This window comes from Suricata suricatta, chromosome 2 (assembly GCF_006229205.1).
Source record: "Suricata suricatta isolate VVHF042 chromosome 2, meerkat_22Aug2017_6uvM2_HiC, whole genome shotgun sequence".
NCBI lineage: Eukaryota > Metazoa > Chordata > Mammalia > Carnivora > Herpestidae > Suricata > Suricata suricatta.
Window position 1 is genome coordinate 159,906,778 of NC_043701.1, and position 20,768 is coordinate 159,927,545.

Genomic DNA, 20,768 nt, shown 5'->3' on the forward strand with positions numbered 1-20,768 from the left:
CGGCCGGAAGTGACCGTAGGCGGAGTGGTTGCCATGGCAGCGGCCGGGCGCTTACCTGGGCGCAGGGAAGATGGCGGTAACCGGTTGGTTGGAGAGTCTGCGGACCGCCGAGAAGACGGCGCTACTGCAGGACGGTAACTCTAGGCCCCTCGCGAGCCCCCTAGTCCTTTCCCCCAGGGTCCAGCCCTCCGCGCTGGCACCTCCGCGTACGGCCTCAGAGCCTGGGGACGGCCGAGCTGGAAGGGCCGCGGCTACCAGACAGGCCCAGTCCCACATTGGCAGATGTGGAAACTGAGGCCCAGAGAGATGACGTGACTGGAACACGCGTCTCTGGACACCTCCTAATTTCCTCTACACCACTTTGCCCAGCTCTGAATTCTGTTACTAATAAATAATAACTCCCTTCACATTCGTTATGTCCTTTGCTCACCACAGCTGTCCGAGAGGCTGTTAATTTTCCTCTCCGTGTTGTAGAAGAGAAAGCTGAAACCCAGGAGGGTTTTAGACCAGCCCTAGCCCTCCCCGCCCCGTCCAGTCAGTGCGGGTTCTGTTGCTGAATGCAGCCTGGTGTCATGGAGAGGCGGGGGACCTGTATCTAGTTACCACTCTGCCGTTAAATCACAGCCTCTTTGTTTGCTTGGATCTCTTTTTCCTCATCTGTAAAATGAGCTTGGATGGGCTACCTCTGAGGTCCTTTTCATCTGTAATATGTTTGTAAGTGAACTGCTAAATGTTCCCTGTAGGGAAAACAGAGCAAGGGCTCCAGGGCTGTGCCCAGAAAGGTGGGCATAGGGGTATGGAGTCCTGACTTTTTCTCACCCTAGGATTGGTGGATGTAGGACCACCAGAGCTGCAGAGCCCTTTCCTGGACCCACTTGGTAGCCAGAGTGAATTAGATCTGAGTTCTTGTAGCTTTTAGGATACCAGTAGAGGCCCACTTCTATAGGCAGAGGCCAATCCGGGAAGCATGTAAATTAAAATCACCTGCTCATTTGCTCGTTCATTCACTCAGCATTTAGGGAGGCTTTTACTGTGTGCTAAGCTGTGTACTAGAGCAAAGGAGGGGAAATATGTAAATAAACAAGAGTGTGTGTTAAATAGAGGTTGGAATCTTTTATAAAGTGCTATGAGAGCACAAAGCGGGGAATGATCATCTCTTTGAAAGACCGGACCAAAGAGGTGATGTTAATGCATCCTAAAAAATTAATATGTGTTTGCTAAGTGGAGAAGAGGAGATGGCTGTTCCAGGAGGAATGACTCACGTGTAAAGAAAGGTGTGGAGATGTGAGAGTATATGGCTGATTACTAGGGGAATGACCAAACATTTAGGGAGGCTGAAGCGCTTACCCAGTCATAACCCCTCCACACCTTGTCAGGTACTAGGTGCTAGGATGCAAAGGTGGATCAACATGCTCTTTTCTCAAGGAGCAGTGAAGAGAAATGGTGGGGAATGAAGACGAATTTTAGATAAATTGGAGTATGTTGTGATAGATCTCCTATGCCAAGCCAAAGATTTTGGACATTATCTCATACAGCAGTGGTTTTTGGTTTTATTTTTAAAAATAGATATGGGGTGCCTAGGTGGCTCAGTTGGTTAAGCGTCCAACTTTGGCTTAAGTCATGATCTCACTGTTGTGGGTTCAAGCCCCGCGTTGGGCTCTGTGCCGATGGCTCAGAACCTGGAGCCTGTCTCCCTCTCTCTCTGCCCCTCCCCTGCTCATGCTGTGTGTGTGTGTGTGTGTGTGTGTGTGTGTGTGTGTGTCCCTGTGTCTCTAAATAAATAGGTAACATAGATTTTACCATTTTAACCATGTTTAAGGATGCAGTTCTGTGGCATGAACTCTGTACATATCAAAAACTAACTCCCCCATTCCACTTCTACTTGTTGCTTCCACGTGTTTAGCCATCGTGAATACTACTACTATGAACATGGGTCTACAAATACTTGTTTGAGTCTCTGCTTTCACTTCCTTTGGTCACAAGACAGTATCTAATCAAGTATTTCATAAACTAGGATTTTGTTTTTTTGTTAGTAGCATCACAAAAAAGTACAGATAATTATTATATAATCTTTGGGTCAAGTAAGATATTCTAAGCACAACTCCTGGGTAGTAACCACAAAGGAAAAAAATAGTTGATTATAATAAAAATTAAACAGTTGTTTGGGAACACCCAAATTAAAAGGCAGTTGAAGTAGAATATTTGCAACATATATGATTCAGGGTTAATATATATAAATTCAATCAGATTAGTAAAAAATAGATGAAAACCCAAATAAAATAAGCTAAGACCTAAATAGGTAATTCACTAGAAACAATCGATAAACCCTTGGAACAGTGTTCAACCTTACAAATATTTAAAGCTATGCACATTTTCCTAGTGTGTTATTAGAGCATGGATTTGGGCCTCAAATGAGCTTCAGTCGGTCTGTCATATCAGCTTTTTGAGCTTGGCCAAGTTGTATGCCTCTTATGCCTCAATTTTCTTTATTTATGAAGCACACGGTGGGGGCACATAGGTTTACTGTGAGAATCAAATGCGATGAAACATGTCAAGTGCTGGCCACTAGTAAGCCCTGCACCCTGCCTGGACTCGAGATGGACTCCAGGGCGAGAAGAGGGTCAGGCCACACCCTAGCTACTGACAGGCAGCACCGTGGGCCCCACTCCTGACGGGAAAGCCCCTTCCAGCTCTGTGAGCCATCCAGGTGCTTGAGGGTGCTGTAAGCGAGGGGCATGCTAAGAGGCTCTGCAGATTTAGGGATGTTTCCCCAGAAGACAGATTAGGAGTGACTTGAGGGAACTATGTCTGGGGCAGTGAATTAGATGGGAAAAGTCGTGGTAGATGAGATAGTGACTCCTTTAGCTGCTCAAGGTCCCTGGGGCCCTTATTCATCAAGCATAGGTTGGGTACCTGTCCCATGTCATTAGGCTCACTAAGGACCTATTTACATCAACTTACCCATTTGTAAAAATGTAGGAAATTATGTAGTCACTTAAGAAAAATGCATATCATTATATTATATAGGTGGAAGAGTTGGGCTAGGGGATTCTCCTGGATTCTTGCGTTCTTTTTTTTTCCCCAACATTTATTTATTTTGAGAGAGAAATAGAGAGGGAGAGGGAGAATGTGAATAGGGGAGAGGCAGAGAGAGAAGGAGACTGAGGATCTGAAGTGGGCTCCCTGCTGACAGCAGAGAGCCCTGATGTGGGGCTCAAACTCATGAACCTCAAGATCATGACCTGAGCTGAAGTTGGATGCTTAACCGACTTAGCCACCCAGGCGCCCATGGATACTTGCATTCTTTCAATGAAAGTTGAATCAATGTTCATTTATTCTTTCAATTGATATTTAGTTGAGTTCCTGATATATCCCAGGTACTTTGCTTGATGTTAGGGAAACCATAGACAAGAGGGATGAAACCTCTCCTATCTAATAGAGACAGGCAGTAATCCCACAAATATAAGTTATAACCAAGGTAAATGCCATGAGGAAGACATACAAGGACTAACATTCTGTGGCTGTGTGCTAGGAATGGCCTAGAGATGTGTAGAAGGCGGAGCAATGGCATGGCAAGAAGGAGTGCTTGGTCAGGAAACTCAGTTCAGAATTCTGAGCTCACAGACTTGGTTTTAGGAACTGGGGAGAGAAAGATAAATATGGCACTGTTCCTGGGGAGACAGGATGCTTTTTTTTTTTTAAAGTATCATACCATGTGATAAATGCTCCACTATGGATATGAATAAAACACTAGGGAGGCACAAACAAATCAGGAAGTGATGCATTTTGCCAGGGTGGCTGCAGATTTCCCAGTGGGGTGACATTTGAGCTGGAGTTTGAAGGGTGAGGAGTTCAGCAGATGAAAAGGATGGAGCTTTGCTGGTAGAGGGAACAGCAGAGCAAAGACACATTCAGAGAAAGCCACAGAAAGGAAATGCGTTCCCGGATGTGTCTTAAAGTAACGGTGGCAGTGGTTGGCAAGTTCATGGGTAGCTCTGGGAGGGTTTCTCATGCCCAAGCCCAGGCTGTTGGTGTTTCCCAGGTAGATCCCGTGATGTGCAACACGCAAGGTAAGAAGCGGCTTGTGGGTAAGCGACTGTCTCTACTTCGTGCATAGGGAGAAGGAAGGTGCACTATCTGTTCCCAGATGGAAAGGAAATGGCCGAAGAATACGATGAGAAGTCAGGCGAACTGCTTGGTAAGTGACAGGGGCTCCCAGTGGGCCCTTAGGAACACTTGGGATGACTTAAGGACAGGTAAACACTTATGGCCTGAGGCAAGGTTGTTCCTGAGGATGATGTGAGGTCAGGGCTGCACAGCAGAGATGGAGTGCGTGTCTGCTTGACCAGTAAACTACCTGACCCCCAGACAAATGAGAGCGGAAGTCTCCTGTAGGGAAACCGTTGGGTAAGAACTGCATAGGGAAGGCGGGACTGGAAGTGAGTCTTACAGGCTGAGCGAGTAAAGGTAAGGGCCGGCTTTAGCTGTAGTTGTTTTGTTTGTTTTGTTTGTTTTCTGAAGCCACACTGGGAGCAAGTAAGCATCTGAGGCAGCAGCTACTCACGTGGCCCAGAGGCAGCACTGTGAAACCTGACCCTTACCTTGGAGAATGCCTGAATCAGAAGGGGTTGGAAGCAGAAATGGGGATTTTGCACAATTGTCATTTTCATGACCGCACCTCTTTTCCTCTAAGAGTAGGCTCATGAATAGGGGCTCCAGCTCCGACTTCTGGGAAGTATTTGATTTGTGCATCCTCTGCCCAGGTATGCACATCAGCATTAATTGACTTCCTAGAGCTAGGTGGCTGCTGCTGTGACCCAGGGCCTGGGGCTGTCAGCAGTGGGAGTTGGTCTCTTTATTAAGTTCTACCTGAAATGCTAAGACCAGTGATGGAATCATGGGTTGGGTTATTTTCTTGACTTTAATTTCTTCCTGGGCCTGATCGACAGGTAGTATTGGCAAGGGAATTTCGTTTTCCCGTTTTCTGACAGCTCATAAATGTCGAGAACCGACAACACGGATTACACTGGTTTGTATTTTCTTAGTCTCCAGTCTTAAAATGTGTGTCCTGCGCATGTTCAGTCGCAGAGTGAAGTGTTGATCCCTCCTTATTATGAGCTGCTTGGGCTCCAGTCCCAATTGGTTTAGTCTGGTGCTATTAAAAATCTTGATGTGTTTAGCATATGACACTGATTTGGTGGAAACCAATACAGTAGTAATATCCTTACAATGCATTGTAATTTATAGCGCTCCCAGGGGGTGACAGCCTTGGAATGCCTAACAGGGCCGAGCTTATGAAAGCAGAGGTCACGTGGGCTCACTACCACCATTGCCAGGCCAGAGGCTAGCCGGAGTTCCTCTTTCCCAGCCCCCAGCACCACCTCTCTCTGCTACTCAGAGCAAATAAAACAGCTGTAGCTGCTGTGGCCATAAAAACAAGCAAGCAAACAACCCCGGGCCTCTTAGTTGTGCTTGGACCTGAAGTTAAAATGAAAAACAAGTTCAGGTGCCTTCATCTGTAGCATCCCACGTTAACCTGTCACTTCTCTTGGCAGGTGGGGAATAGACAGTGGCCTACAAACTCATTTTTCTTAAAAGCAGGAATGGAGATTGACAGGGGAACATTGTTTGTCTAAAGTTTACCTAACAATGGTATTAATGCCATAACTTTTATTGGGCACCATGCTAAGTGCTTGACGTGAGTTCTCTCCCTGCGGCCTCCTCCTCACCCCGATGGAGTGTGCGCTGCTGTCCTCTCCTCTTTTACAGTCGGGTAAAACGGAGCCTCTAAGAGGCCGAGCACCTTGCTCAGAATTCCATAGCTGGTTAGTTTGAGTTAGCAGTTAAGCCTGAGTCTGCCTGGTTAAGAGCCCATGCTTTAATCCACAACATAGTATTGGCAGTTGAGAATATTTAATCCTGCTTTCTTTTCTTCTTACTAAATTTTGCTTTCCCCAGAATGACCAGAGCAGGGGCTGGTGGGAGCAGGACAGAGATGGACAGACAGGAGCACCCCATTCAAGCCGCTGGGCCCTTTTTGAGCAGCTGATCCTTCTCTTATCCATCTCCAACCACTCCACCCCGCCCCTGCCAGCTGCCCGAGCAAACTACTGTTTATTATTCATTTTTAAGTATAAACAGTCTCAGGGCCTGAACTAATAACGTCAGCTTGAGCACTCTGAATTGAACTATGGACAGGGTTATTATGGCCATAAGTGGGAATTGTTTCCATTTTTCCAGCTAACTGTACGAATATGATAATTGGATAAACTGGTTTTCTGTTAGAAAAAACCCAGAAAGGAATTTGCCGGTGGCATATCTGCGTAGGACGGAGTCCGTGCAGTCGGCGTTAATAAGCATAGTGGTGTCGTATTTTTTTCAACCCTCTCAGTGCTATTCATTCCCACCCCGCACAGTGCGTGCTGTATGTGGTCATAGAGGAAAAACCTGAAGGGCCCCATAACAATGATCGGAACATCAAACCAGCCCCAGAGGAACACAGCGTGTCCAGGGGGGCAGAGGCTGAAGGGCAGGCCATCCCCCAGCGATTACATTTGGATTACCGGCTTAATCTGCTTTGGTATTTGACCGCCAGCCTAACCACCCCAGGCTGCATTTGGAGGATATTGAGCACTTTCATCCCCAAGCACTTCACCGGCTTTATAAATGACCCACTCGATTCCCCTCAGCCTCCTCCGGGATGGGACGTGGCAGCTGTTTAATAGCCACAGAGCAATGTTGCAGTGTTTTAGGGCAGAAAAGAAGAATCCTGCATCCAGTTTAAGCTGCAGGGAGTATTTAGGAAAGGGGAATGTAATTATCCACATTGGAAGCGGGCCAAGGCTTGGAGCTTTGGGGAAAGAGGCCTTTAGGACCTCCACTTTCCAGCCCACCTGAAAGATGGGGCTCCCTTTCAGCAGTCTAGGACATCAGCCTGCTTCCTGCTGACTTAGGAAAAAGCCCCCAGGCGCTGCCTCCTCCATCTATTCCCCATCGGACCCTGTAGGGTCAGTGACAGTCTCCTTTCCAAGGACTGGCCCTGGCTCCGCCGGGAAGACAGGATAGCGTCCCAGGAAGCTACCTTGCACACACTAGTTTGGGTTTAACATATAATCAAATCAGAGTGACAGCAGGTGGAAACAGTCCTCTGTTGCCGCAGGAACTGTCCTTGAGTTCGGAACAAAGACAGGACAAGAAAGATGAGACAAAGTATTTGCACGCGTGCATTCATGCCCGTGTACATGGGGAGAATAACAAGGACTTCCCCCAAACTGTGTATTGGCTCTTATAAAGGAATGAGTGGGAAGACCTTCTACATTCTAGCAAAGAAGTTAATCCCAAGGTGTTAAAAAAAAAACAAAACAAAAAGAAAGAAAAGAAAAGAAAGAAAGCAAACGGTGTGACAGCCAGAAGGCTGGCTTCCAGTTAAGCGACGAATAGATTTGGATACGCTCCCGGTCACAGCCCATTCACTTAAGAGAGTAGAAGTATTCGTGAAAAAAAAAGAAGTTGCCTGTAAAGCATATTTCCAAGTTTTACTCTTCCTTATTAATTTTCATTATAAACTTGGAAATGTGTTTCTAGGGAGAATTTTTGGCCCTAAGACGTAATAAAATCACACTGCAGAATGCAGCAGACCTTATAAAAGCACATATTCAAGGGAAAATTCTAATTTTACAGCACACTTTTGTGTTCAGCTAGCGTGCCTTTCTCGGAGGAGGGAGGGTGTTTGGGTTTGGCACAGCAGCTCAAAAGGTCTCAGACCCATCCTGAGGGTCAGGACGGCCGGTCCCCCCCACCCCCATAGCCCAGAAACAGGAGCGGACAGGAGCAACTTCGCCCGCAAACCAGGCACTTTTTGAGTCGTTTAGCTCCGCACAACGCTTTAGGAAGGCCGCTGGCCTTTGGGGACACTTCAGGAGCCCAGTGCAGCGGGGAGGGGAAGGGGCCCCGGGGTCAGAGCTCAGGGAGGCGCCCCTGCAGGGACGGGTACAGGGGCCACACCACGATGACATGGATGAGTGGGCTTCCTGAAATTCCTGGCAGGAGGCTCCAGGTAATGTCCACCAAACTAGCATCTTCACTTATGATTTCCATACTGTATGTGCCTTACTTGGGAAAAAAAATACTTATGTAAACATGTGGGTTGTAAAACAAGGTAAAATAGAGCCAACTGTTTGTATTATAAAAGGGTGAGCCTGCTCTCCAGAGGATTTCCCATTAGATCTTCTGTAAATAATGCATTTAGAATATGGCATGTGCCTAAAATTTTATTTAAATACAACCCAGGCCATTGTTTTAAGCTAGGTAAACCTGAAATGAGTGGATTTCTATATTTGGACTTTCTGAATCAAATTGTCAGCTTTCACCCTTGTAATTAATTTTTTCTTTGCAAATGTGTAGAGGGGAAAAATACATCTCAAGCCACACTTCTTGGGATCCAGATGTTCTCCGTTACCAGTAGCTACCCTTTGCTTAACCCACACGTCCCTCCTTTGCTTGAAATCACACCTGGAGGATTCTTCACTCCACTTAGCTTTTTTCAGAGTTTTGTTCCAATCCCTTTAGTTTGGGCACCCATGATGCAGGCTTTCCAAGTTATCCAATGTTGAAATGCTCTACTGAGTAGTTGTGAGGTCCTGCTCGGATGGACAGAGCTGGCTTCAAGGCCTGACGTGCCTACTTTTATCCTCTTCTAGTTCTCTACTGTGATGTCCGTGAGTCAGCAGGGAGAGCAGTCCCTTCTTTCCCCGTAATCCCATTGCTTCCTTCTCTCCTCAGTGAGAAAGTGGCGTGTGAAAAGTGCCCTGGGAGCCTTGGGCCAGTGGCAGATTGAGGTGGGAGAGCCAGCACTCCCAGGAGCAGGGAGCCTGGGGCCTGAATTCATCAAGGAAAACAATGCCAATGTATGTCTGTCTGTCAGGTGTCTTGGGAAGGCTGGGGTGGGAGTGGGCTGCTGGCCCTTGAGGGCAAACACCGTGTCTTCACCTCCTTGTCTCCAGTGTACCCACCTGGACCCAGCCCTCTAGAAGCGTTTGCTTGAATGAATACCCAAGGGGTTTTGCCTCGGTTGTCCCAGGATGAGGGCTCCAGGCCTGGAATGTCACACAGTAGCAGCATCAGAGGGGAGCAGGATTGGAGAGGAGCGGGGGTCTCCTGTTGTGCGCCCTGGGCAGGCTTTGCAGCCGGGAGCCACCCCTTCCCGCTCCTCTCCGAGGGCTGTCCTTAAGTTGGATTTGCCTTCTGTAGCCCATCTTCATGCGCAAGGACACCAAGATGAGTTTCCAGTGGCGGATTCGAAACCTCCCCTACCCTAAGGACGTCTACAGTGTCTGTGTGGACCAGAAGGAGCGCTGCGTCATTGTCAGAACCACCAACAAGAAGTAAGTGGCATCAGGAGCGTGCGTTGTGTATAAGCATGATGGGGGAAGGTTGGACCTGGGATTGGGGCTCAGACTGCTCCCAGACCCAGAGGGCAGAGCAGCCTCCCCCCAGCTCTGAAGGAGAGAGGAGGGCTGCACCGAAGCCCCAGAAGGTACTGAAAGCTGAAGGGCTCCCCCTCTGCAGGAGCAGCCTGAGTAATGTAATCAGTCCCATCAGGGCAGGGAAATTTGAGCAACGAATGTCTGGGCCGGTGCCTGGCACGTACTGGGGCGGATTGAATAGATGAGGGGGTGAGGGAATCACCTGGCTGTTAACTTGTGATCTTAGGGGGTTCTACTGTAAGATTGTTAGCTTGACCTCCTGGCTGGATCCAATCCTTGGTGCACTTGGCCTGGTGACATCACCGCCAGGGCTGTCGGGGAGCCATGGCCTGGAAGGCACACCTGTCTGAGTTGGTAGTTACAGGACTTGAAAGGACTAGTCTGGGGGCAGCACACCTTATCCCTCGGAGGCAGGTGCTTTGGCCTCCTGGAAGTCTCTTGCATTCTGTTGCAGAAGGGGTACTCAACGTCCCTTTGTTTCTCTTTGTGTTCTGGGGGTGGGGGAGAGGCAAAAAGTGGGGTTGAGGGGACAGAAGGTGGCCAAGGAGGAGATTTGATTCAGGCAGGGCTGCTTCTGGGCTGACCATCTTGGAAATGGCGTTGATCGTGTTTAGATTTCCAGAGCTCTGAGTGGTCACAGGAGCAGAGCCCTGTAATGAGTTGGTCTTGCCCTGGTCCAGAGGGCTTGCAGTATAGGCCCAATTCCCATGAAGTACATTTGGGGAATTAAATTGGAAGCTTTAGGAGTTAACTGGTCCACAGACTGTGCACCCTCCCCCCCCACAACATGCCTCATGGGTGCTAAGCTTAGGCCACAGGTGCCACCATCCACGGGTTTACATGCACAAGGAGGACCCAGCTCTTTGTCCATCTCTTCAGGGGCTGTGGTGCCAGCCTCCCCTCCATCTCCCTCAGGTCCACGAGGCCCATGGGGAAGCAGCCAAGCTCACAGGCTGCCCCAGTGCAGCCGCGTGTCTGCCCTCCGCTTCTGACCCCCATACCCTCTCACTTTGGCAGGGTTAAGGGGATGGGGAAGGGGTGGAGATGAATGAATTAATTTCAAGATTATTGCTCTACATGCAGCCAGCAGCCCCTGCAGTGGGCCTTGTCTATAAATATAAAGTCATAATAATAAGGGTTTGCGTTTACAAAGCACTTTGAGGCCTCAGATAAAAGGCACTTGTCCCCGTTATTGTTCTCATCATTAACGGCAGTCGGTGCCTAAAGTGGAATTTAGCAATTTCAGACAACAGAGAAATTGCCTTTAGGAAAACAAACTCCGTGCTTCAGCAAGTATTCCCTGGCGGAAGAGGCCCTGGGTCCAAACTGGGAACAAAAGTGCTTCTGATAGCACTTGGATCTGCAGCCTAGCAGTTTGTGGAGCTGGCTGCTGCCTCCCTTTTGTCCCCCAGAGGTCACTGTCGAATACAGATATCAGGCAGAAATGTGATTACCGGGGAGTGAGAGAAGAGAGGCTAGCTAGCTCACCAACAAATTCATCTGCGGGCAGATCCGCTGGGTCCCATCTGCTGCACGGATCCAGCCGTAGGTGGCGCTGTTGGCCAGGAGCAACAGGGCTCGAAGCCCGCTCCTGTGCTCGAGGCAGGGGGGCGACATTTTTGAACTGATGGGTGAAGCCAGGTGGGATGGGAGTCGTGCCCCTGGAGGACAGGGGTAGGGTTGGATTCCCTCAGAGGGGCAAAAAGTATGTGAGTGCCCACTTTGGAGCCCACACTGAGCCTCTGGTCCAGTGGCCCTGCCTGGCTCAGCCTCGCCTTCCTCAGGCCCTTCTGCCCAATGTAGGAAAGGCCACTAAATCTTTAGCTGACTCTTGAGTCTAGTGGCCTTTTCATCTACCAGGAGCAGTAATGTGTCTTATACCTTTATTATCACTGATTAAACAACTCAGTGGCTGTTCTTTTGCTCAGGATACGCTCAGCTTTTTCAGGATACTTTAAAAATCTGTTTTCAGGGGCTCCTGGGCGGCTCTGTTGGTTAAGCTGGATTTTGGCAGAGCTCTGATCTCGTGGTTCTTGGGTTCGAGCCTCTCGTTGGGCTCTGCAGTGACTGTTCGGAGCCTGCTTGGGATTCTCTGTTTGTCTTTCTGCTCCTCCCCTGCTCACAATCTCTCTCTCTCTCTCTCACTGTCTCTCTCTCTCTCACCGCCTCTTTCTCGGTTTTAAAAATCTGTTTTCATCTGACTATCCGGTTTTGGGCAGAATACATACTTTTATTCTTGTGTTACATAGTAACGATCATATCAGTGTTTGTAGAGACAGCATGGTGAAAGGGAAAGTCGGTGACTGTCCGGACACCGACCCAGACATCTGCAGTGTCCATCACACTGTGGCATTTCTCTCTGATTTGCCTTCGTCCTTTACCTGCTGGTTCTGTGCCTGTCCCGGTTCTAATATTCTGGAATGCGGTTACTAGTAAAAGCCAGAGTTCCTTTGTCCGCACCTGCCTTGTCCCTGAAGTACTGGGCTGACCACTTTTCCGGAAAGAACTGATTCCAGTGTATCACGTCCTTGGCCTCAGGTATGAGTGAGGGATGAGTCGAGGAAGAAACAAAGTGCTTTTCCAGGATCCCAGTGTGACGCCGCCACTTCCTGATAAGGGTGTTTGTGCAGAAAGAAGCTTCTTAGCCTAGAAGCTGGCAGCTGTACGTGTAATGAACCAGGGCACTGGGGTGGGAAGAGATTGGCTTAAGTCTGGTCTCTGCCACGTGCTAACTATGGTAATTGGGGCAGAGGTTCCTCAGGTATCACAGGAGCGCCCTCCTACCTGCCTCACAGGTTGTGTGATTTTGTCAAATTGCTCCATGGCCGTCCTGCAGCATGTCTTCGGCAATTCTTTGGAAATTGGAACTTGGCTGATGGGACATTGGTGACACTAACACCATGGGAGGTGTTAATAGGCATCACTGGAAAGAGGATTCTGGTTTCAAATAAATTCAGGAAACGGAACCAAACAAGTTTCTCTTTGGTAGGACTTACGGCAGCCTTGGTAGGCGAATGTGCGTTTTGACTCTAGGAAGGGCTGCGTTAGGGAGAGATGACCGGTGTGCCTGGAGCTGTGATGTTTAAGAAAGAAGGAAGGTTTGCCTACTGATTTTCCAGGGCAGAGGTGGCCTGAGGCTTCTGTGGACCACCCTGGCCGTGCCCGTGTGCAGGTGCCCCGATGTGTGTGCGGCACGGCCCGTATGACTGTCGAAGCAAACCCTGCTTCTACCTTCCGCCTCTCTTCAGAGTCTCTCCCTAAAGGCCTGACCTCTTGTGCCCTCTCTCAGTTCCCTGCAAAGGAGAATGGGTGGGGAGAGGACTGGAAATTGAGAAGGGGATACAGTAGGAGCGTGGTGGGGTACCATAGGTCATTTCTGAACTAGCCAAAAGGAAGGAGCCTTTCGGCTCAGGGTCAAGAGAGGTAGAGTTGGCCTGTTCTGGTCCTTTGACATTTGACTTAAAGTTCATCTGGTTCAGTGACTAAAGTTCATTCAGCTCCTTTATTTGAGGAAGGAATTTTCCAGAAGAAACTAGGGCCCCGAAGATAAGTGGCCCGCCCAGGGTCACAGACCAGAACTGGGCGCTGTCCTGAGAACCTTTGCTTCCCCGGGTCCTTGGAACACGGACAGAAAGGAGAACCTGCAGGGTGCTTGGGTTCTGGGGGCATCCATCCTTGGACAGAGCAAGGGACCTCGCCCGGGGAGTCTGTTTCTTTGAGGAGACGATGTAGAGAGAGGGAGGGTGAGGAGGTCTGTGGAATTATCACTTGTAATGAGGGCTTCTCCATGTACCAGTTTTGTGACTCCAGCAAGATACCTAACTGTCCGCACCTCAGTTTTCTCTGCTGTAAAAGAGCGTCATAAAAGCAACCAGCCTGGAGGGTTGTTTTGAGGCTTCAGTGTGTATAGAGCAGTGTCTGGCCCAAAATAAGCATTTACAAGCACCACCTTTCATTGTGCGACTGAGACGGAAAACGGTAACAGGAGATGGGAATAGGGAGTGTCGTGCGTCCTCCGAAACCCCAGGAACCACTGCGCTGTAAGGGTTTAGTTTCAGGCAGACATAGGGCCTTCTTTCTTCTTCATCCTTAAATCCCCAGCTCACAGCTCAAGGCCTGGGGCACCGTGATGCCTGAGACAGGTTTGCTGCCTGCCTAGGGCTGCCTGAGGCTGAGCATTCTGACTTTTCCGGAAGCATAGTGGGCCCCTTTCTAGTCTAGGTACTGGTGAGAAAGTCAAGTGCGGTTCCCCTCAAGGCAAACCCCAACGCCGAGGAGTGGAGGCGAGAAAGGGCTGCTCCCTGCGGAGAGAAAGCAGGTGCTCCCAACTCCCCTGACACTGCCCGTCAGGAGCCTCTGTGGAAAGCTGTGTAACCGCAGCCAGCAAACTAAATCCATTAGAACAGACCCAAGACTAAGCTGAGCCTCCAAGCCTCTCTGCCTCCATGCCCTGGCCTGTGGTGAAAGGTGTGGGGGTAGGACAGGCAAGAGGCAGCCCACGCACCTCAAGTTCCCTTTGATCTTGTCATTGTCACCATTGAGGCCAAGCTGCCTGGGTTTCTTTTTCCAGTCCCAGTGTCCTAGCCTGGGGAATGTGGTTTGCCAGTGTGCCTCTGTCCCTGACCCCCCCAGCACAGGACAAGTGGCAGGAAGGACGTCCCTGCGCTCTGCACAGTGAGGCCTTCCACAAGCTCTGCATGTGCTTGGGCTGCTGCTCCCCCAGTTCTGTTGCTTGTGTATATTTGCAAGGAAGATGTTAACACTTCCTAACAAGCCTTTGTGTTCACCTAATCTCTGCTGTTTAACCTTTGACTCCCCCCTATTATCAGTGTCTGCCACCTTTGCTGGCCAGCCCACGGCCCCAGGAAGCGCCCTCAGCCCGGCTGGCTGGGAAGAGGATGAGGCAGCATTCCACCCCAGTTTGCAGGCAGATGGATCGCCTTTCCCTGGGGCAGAGCTTTGGAAAATAAAGCAAACTTGTGGTGCCATTAGGGTCCCCCAGCCCCCACTCCTTTTGAACTGTCAGCCTTTAAGTAAACATTCTTCTCCTGCCGTGGGTCCCAGCACCTTGGTGGGAGCAGAGGACCTGGGAGGAGCCCCCCCCCCCCCCAGCCCCCAGAGCCTCCCCTAAACTCAGGGATTTGAGTAGGAGGGCAGGACAGAAGTGCCGCATTGATGTCAACTCTCTGAGTCCCTGGGGCATCGGGGCTTTTGAAGTGGACTCAGGGTAGCTGTCACCACAAGGGCCAGGCCCCTCAGAAGTATTAAAAGCCCCATCCTCTCCAGGACCCTCCCTTGTTTGTCTGTCCCTGCCGGCAGCATTGCCCTTCCCGGCCCACACAGCCACTGCAGCAGCGGTGATGCCTGGGTGATGGGTCCGACAGCCTCTGCCAGGGCCTCGGCCACATGTCCACTGAGGAAAAGGCCACACGGCCTGTTGCTAGAGATGAGGTGTGGTAAGCACCCACGCGGGAGCAAGGAACTTTACCCCTGACTCCACTGACCACTGGCTGTGAAGCCAGGCAAGGCATTGCACCCTTCTGAGCCTGAGTTTCCTCTTCGGTAAAGAAGGTCAAATTTCTTATAAAACAAAGTCCAGTTGTACACGTTATGGGCTAGATGTTGCTCTCTGGGTTTTTCGGTTCAGTTTGTTTGTTTTTACTGAAAGGGATCATTAATTTCTGGACTGGCACCTGCAGATGATAGGGATTGTGTGTGATAATGGAGGAAGGGGTTACAGGGCCAGCAGAGGAGCCCAGAGCGCCAGAGATCCAGCTTCCAAGGTGAGTCCCATGACTTGTCCTCGTAGACTCTCCTTGTGGATATACTTCCCTCTAGAGTCAGGCCAGCAGGGCCTTGAAAGGCCCCAGCAGGGAAAGTAGCCAGGGCTTTCAGTGGAGGTTCTGTGAGAATGGCCACTGTTGGTCCCCAACTTTGGGCAGCATCTCTAGATATACATGTTCTGTCCCTTGTTACCATACGTGTTCCCATGTCCTTGGTGTGCAGCGGAGGCCTGAGCTGCGTCACGGGAGGCTGCTTCCACATGTGGTTGGGAGTCCTGAGCCCGAAGCAGGGCCCACGCTAATCCCTGGTCTGATCAAGGAACCATGACGGGTCCTGCTCTTCGGCCACTGGCCTGGCCCAAAGGTCTTTCATTCTTTTCTGTCCAGGGCCGCTAAGCTCTAAAATACTGGTGTTCTGGCTTCCCTTCTTCCTCTTTGGCTCAGTGGAAGAACTGTAGAAACTGCACCAGAGGTACCTGCTGCTCAGTTGTTGGCAGTCTCCTTGCCGGATGTGCCTGTGACCTTTGGTGTTCCCACAGGTACTACAAGAAGTTCTCTGTTCCTGACCTAGACAGACACCAGCTATCTCTGGATGAGTCCTCGCTGAGCTTTGCTCATGCCAACTGCACGCTGATCATCTCTGTAAGATTTGCCCACACTTGGCCCCTGCATCAGAGAGAGGCTCCTTTTTTCGCTGTCCACTTCCCTTCCCATAGAGGCCCCCGTTCTGTCGCAACCTGTGGAGTGTGCTTGTTAGAGAACAAGCACCTCTACTTCAGTGTGGGGGGCCCGTGCTCAGGGAGGCTCTGAGCAGGTAAATCATAGCTGGAAGAAGAGAGAGGGTGATATGGAGGGGTGGAAATCACAGGACTCGGTGGGGTTTGGGTGGTAGGCTCCTATCCAGCCACATAACCTTTGAACAACTCATTCAACTCTACAGGCATCAGAGGAGGCCCCCCCACCCCAAGGGGGGGTGGAAATGTAACTGAATTATGTTTCTTCCTGGTTCTGCCCACAGTACCAGAAGCCAAAAGAGATCCTGGCGGCTGAGGCAGAGCTTCAGAAGGAGCTAAAGAAAGTGAAGACGGCCCACAGCAGTGACGGGGACTGTAAGACCCAGTAGCAGTGACCCCCCCCCCCCCCAAGTCTATACCTCCGGCAGCGTGGAGGGGGTGAGGCTCTTCCTGTTGCCCTATGAGACTTTGAGGCCTGAGCCTTTCTGGTGCAAGAAAGCTCCTTGCAGGCGCTGTCCAGGCTCTGTGAGAACTGGGCCTTGGGGCGCTCCTCGTCCCCGCATCATGGTCTTATCTCCTAAGTAAAGTCATTCTGAGTCATTGCGAGTGGACTGCAGTCTTGTCCACCTCTCCATGCTCCTGTCACCAGGAAGGATGCTGGTGATGACATCCCTTTTGTTCTACCCTTAGGGACCGTCAACATTAACCTTTCACATAAAGGGAGGCATGAGTCTTAGATGGAGCAGAGGTGGGGAAAGCTCTGAGTTGATGCAAACAGGTTGGGGAAGATGCCCGCCAGGCGCTGCTGGGCTCAGAGGAAGACTGGCCTGGAAGAGACCCTGTGCGACCATAGCTTGCAGAAGTGGCCAGATGAACTCCTTAGGTAAGGGTGAGTGAGGGAGTTTTTAAGATACAGTAAATTTGGAAAGCCAGAATGAGGGTCATAGCGTTGCAAACAGTTGGTGTGTATTTGAACAGGGTAAAGATGGGTTAATGGTAGATGGATAGTAGCCTAGCCCCTCAACAGGCCAGAGCCCTTCTGCGGTCCCCCCCCTTACCCTCCAGGTGACACCCACCCCACCACTGGGGCCGAAAGGGTGAGTAGTAATGAGAGGTTTTCCTGAAGGAAAGAAATGAGCCATCAGGCCAGTCTTACCCTCTCCCAGCGTGCCCACCCCCAAATTTGAATGTGTTCTTCCCTCCTTGGGGGCCTCCCAGGACTCCCCAGCCAGAGAAGAACCAGACCTGTGAACAATCAAGCTTTATTTTTACAAAAACAAACATAGCAGGTCTCAGCAGCCGGCCTCCAGTTGGGCTGGCTCAGTGCTCACTCAGCCTTCCTCAGTTTTTCCCAGGAATGGGCCCCAAGAGCTCAGTCAAGGGAATGGTCTGAGTGAGGAGGTGGGGGCCGGTGCCAGAGCAGGACAGCGGCAGCCTCACCCCTCCTTCCAAGGAAGGGGCAGAAAGGGACCAGCCGGAGCACCACCCCTCCCTCAGAGCTGTCACGGCTTTAAGAAGGGGGGGCCCCGTCCAGGCTGGACTCTTGCTCTGGCCACCAGGGAAGCAAGGGCCGGCCCAGGTCAGCTGTTCTCTCAAAGCAGCAGATCCCGTCTATCCCAACTAGTTCCTGGGAGGTGATGCCACATTTCTGAGAGTTGACAGCCTCTACCTTATGTGGTCCAGGAGCACAGGCACGGCCGGGGAGGAGGTATCACTGCACCCTCCAGGCAGGAGAGGTCCCTGAGTAGCTGGCTTCCCTGCCCCACAGGCAGGGGTGGCCCTGTCACGGGTTTTGAAAGTCCAGGACATGGAGGTTGTAAGACAGCGCAGCATAGAGATGCTTGGTGGTGAAGCGCAGGCAGTACACGGGACTGCTGAGGGGGGTCGAGGTCAGGGGGAAGGCCTGTGGGGAGGGAAGGGACAGGAATGGCAAGAGCACCCCAAGTGGGAGACAGGAAGAGCTCTACCCCCAGGTTGCCAGGCCCAGTGTGGTGGGCCAGGTGCCGATGGAGACCCCCTCCCCCCAGGCACAGCCCATAATGAGGAGTCCTGGCGTCCCAGAACAAGCGGTGGGCAGGGCTCTTACGTGCAGGCAGGCCCGCTGGCGCCGGTCCCACAGCCGCACGACGCCATAGTAGGAGGAACCCGTAGCCAGCAGGTGGTTCCCATCTGTCTGCAGGCAGTACAGGGTGCTGTCGTGGGGCTCCTCCCACTCCATGACACACTTCCTGTCCACAAGGAGGCAGTCAGAGGGAAGCGCAGGGTCCCCCCACCCCAGCTTCCCCAAGGGTCTTAGATTCAATGGGGGAAAGCCTCCTCCGTAGGGGTCTCTTTCTCCCCAGTGCCCCAGGCTAGATTAGGCCCTCCTTTTTGCTTCATGCTGGCCACACGCCCCAAGCCATGAGGCTAGGACCCCAGAGCTGGGAGCCTCCGCTGAATCTGCGCTTGCTGGCTGCTTCTACAGCCCCCACCTGTACCTTCTCCTGGGGGCTCCCCCAGGGGGCAGCTGGGACACTCACCGGACGCTGGCTCGGAGGTCCCAGTAGCGAACGTAAGTGTCATAGCCACAGGACAGGAGTGTGGAAGGGGACTCATACATGACATCCAACACCCCAGCTCCTGGGGGGAAGTCACTGCCCAGGTGCATCATGAGCTGCCCCCTGGAGAGAGAGCAGAAGGTGGAGGATGAGCAGCCATCCCACCTTGGCCCCCACACCAAATCCCTGAGGAGATGCGGCTCTCCTTCTGGAGTGAAGATCAGGCTCCCTTCAGAAAGGACCCAAGGGGGCCCTCCCTTCCCCCCCACCCCATAGGCCTCAGCCCGGCAGCCCCTGCATCACACCTGCTCGCTGCCACTCGGGAGGAAGAATGGGACCCCTCCCGTGCACACACACACTTGGTTACTTTATACTTCTTGATCCTGCAGGTCATGCAGTTCTGAGCTGCCTGAGTCCAATGCCTTAATTCCTGCCTGTAAGCTGGGGCTCAAACCTCATTGGGGATAAAGACCACACAAAGGGAGAAGGGGAGTCCCAGGAGATGTTAAAACAAGTAAACACCTTTGTGTCTGGGGAGAGAAAACGCTGAGAAAGCAGCTTAGCGGGCTGGTCCCTGGTGTTCCTGGCCCGGCTGGCCCCCAGCCCGGGGCTAGCACGCCTGTGTGATCACAGCCCCCAGCCTGCTGGGCTCCAGCCTGCTCCCCCACCCTCGCCCCTCCCGGTGGCCGAGAGCAGATTACTGAGAAGAACAATTTCTTTGTGACTGTGTAATTCCCTCCGTGACCGCGGCAGTGGGCAGACCCCTCGCCCTGATGCCAGACCCCTAGCAACCACGTAGGGGGGCCTTCTGGCCCTAGCAACTACCCCTCAACATCAAGTGCACCCGCTAATCCCTGTGGCTAGAAAACGGGTAGAAGGAGGGAGTTTCTGCCGAATGACGGGAAAGAAGAGGGGCACCCTCCAGGCCTGATCCCTCACTTTCACCCAAGAGATGCTAGGCCTCCCTTGCATGCATAACAGGAGAAACAAGGCCATGAGCACTTCCCAGGGACACCCAGGTCAGAGGCCCTGGTAGGGGAGGACTTGGTGGTCTCACAAGCAGTGTTCACAAGGAGACGGAGTCAGCCACCTGTGAGAAAGTGGACTTCAGCTGCACTCCTTACGGCTCATGTGGACTCTGACCCTCAATCTCCCTTCTCAGTGAAGCCACCATCTTTCCTAAATGCTGGACAAATAGAGGAGGAGGCTGGAGGTTCTTTTTGGGCCGGTCTACCTTTCCCCTTGAGCCCTGCTCAGTGGGGGGCCAGGCCCTAAGTCAGCACCATACCCCCAGCCGCCTCGGGGAGGTGCTGCTCTTACTGCCTGGGGTAGATCAGCCCGAGACGGATCAGCCACAAAGCCACTGCCTGAAGATCACGGTCTCGTATAGATCACGCACCTTGGCTCCCAGGAAGGGCCCGCCTTCCCCGATGGGCCCCCAACCAAGATTCACCCCAACCCCCTGGGCAGGCCAGAGCCCCACCCCCACACCTCTCTTTTGCAGGTACTTCTGGACATGTGTACACACCAGATGGGGGCTATTTTGCTCCACAATTCTCCCTCCTTCCAGATTTGGGGGCCCTGCCCCTTCCATTAGTGAGGCCTTCAGGAATGACTGAGGAGCTCTCCCCTTTAATCTGTAGAAGTAATTTCATGTTTGTTTGAAACAGAAGATGAAAGGCAGTGGGGGCTGGAGGCGTGAAGCCCAGCATGGCTCTACCTGTCTACCCCTGGTCCCTGGGTTTCGAAGGAAAGAAAGGTGGGCACCCCTGGGCTGGGCAGGCTCAGCAGGGTCAGGACCAGCAACATCAAGGCCATATCCAGTTCAGATTGCCATGCTGGGCCCCTGCCCCAGCATCCAAGCCATCACCGCAAAGTGTCATGCCAGTGTCTGCAGTAATCACAGAGCCCTGCTTGCTCAGGGAGACGCAAGGGCCACCGTGCGCCCCAAGCCCTGGAGACCGGAACCAGTCCCAAAAGCCCTAGTCTGCCAGCCCAGCCGGGCCGGGGACAGGAGAGTTTCTGCAGCGCTGTTCCCGGATGCTCTGAGACGGCCACACACACTTTAAATGGGCCAATAAAAAGATACAATTTCTTTTGCCTCTGGGCCTGGGACCCTCAAACTCTGTTGTGCCCGTGAGGTTAAGTTCAGAGCATAAACTGACACACCAGGCTCTGGGAAATGGCCCGTCTCTTCAAATAGCAGCCCAGCAGTGCCATAGGAGCCCT

The 20,768-nt window shown here is 51.8% G+C and overlaps 2 protein-coding genes across 3 annotated transcripts in view; one reads left to right on the forward strand and one right to left on the reverse strand.

The window, feature by feature from the left end:
- The first annotated feature begins 22 nt into the window (after window positions 1-22).
- Window positions 23-16,604, forward strand: DPCD (deleted in primary ciliary dyskinesia homolog (mouse)). The gene is made up of 6 exons (XM_029932430.1): window positions 23-134; window positions 4,118-4,198; window positions 8,782-8,906; window positions 9,250-9,383; window positions 15,808-15,910; window positions 16,287-16,604. Exons 1-6 carry the CDS (start codon window positions 71-73, stop codon window positions 16,389-16,391), a joined length of 612 nt encoding a protein of 203 aa, XP_029788290.1. The 5' UTR covers window positions 23-70; the 3' UTR covers window positions 16,392-16,604.
- A 644-nt stretch (window positions 16,605-17,248) lies between these two features.
- The window catches only part of FBXW4 (F-box and WD repeat domain containing 4), a 63,370-nt gene continuing 59,850 nt past the window's right edge, over window positions 17,249-20,768 (reverse strand). Inside the window, exons 6-8 of one of the 2 annotated variants that reach the window (XM_029932428.1) lie at window positions 18,522-18,662; window positions 18,089-18,230; window positions 17,249-17,905 (exon numbers count right to left, since the gene is read on the reverse strand). In XM_029932428.1, the coding sequence (XP_029788288.1) occupies window positions 17,786-17,905; window positions 18,089-18,230; window positions 18,522-18,662 (403 nt within the window). In that variant the 3' untranslated portion in view covers window positions 17,249-17,785. The remainder of the gene's footprint in view (window positions 17,906-18,088; window positions 18,231-18,521; window positions 18,663-20,768) is intronic. The other variant, XM_029932429.1, reaches the window with a different exon arrangement.

Coding starts and splice junctions, on each gene's coding strand:
- DPCD (XM_029932430.1), top strand. CDS start 71: ATGGCGGTAACCGGTTGGTTGGAGAGTCTGCGGACCGCCGAGAAGACG. Junction 135..4,117: donor GACGGCGCTACTGCAGGACG/GTAACTCTAGGC, acceptor CTTCGTGCATAG/GGAGAAGGAAGGTGCACTAT. Junction 4,199..8,781: donor GAAGTCAGGCGAACTGCTTG/GTAAGTGACAGG, acceptor TTCTCTCCTCAG/TGAGAAAGTGGCGTGTGAAA.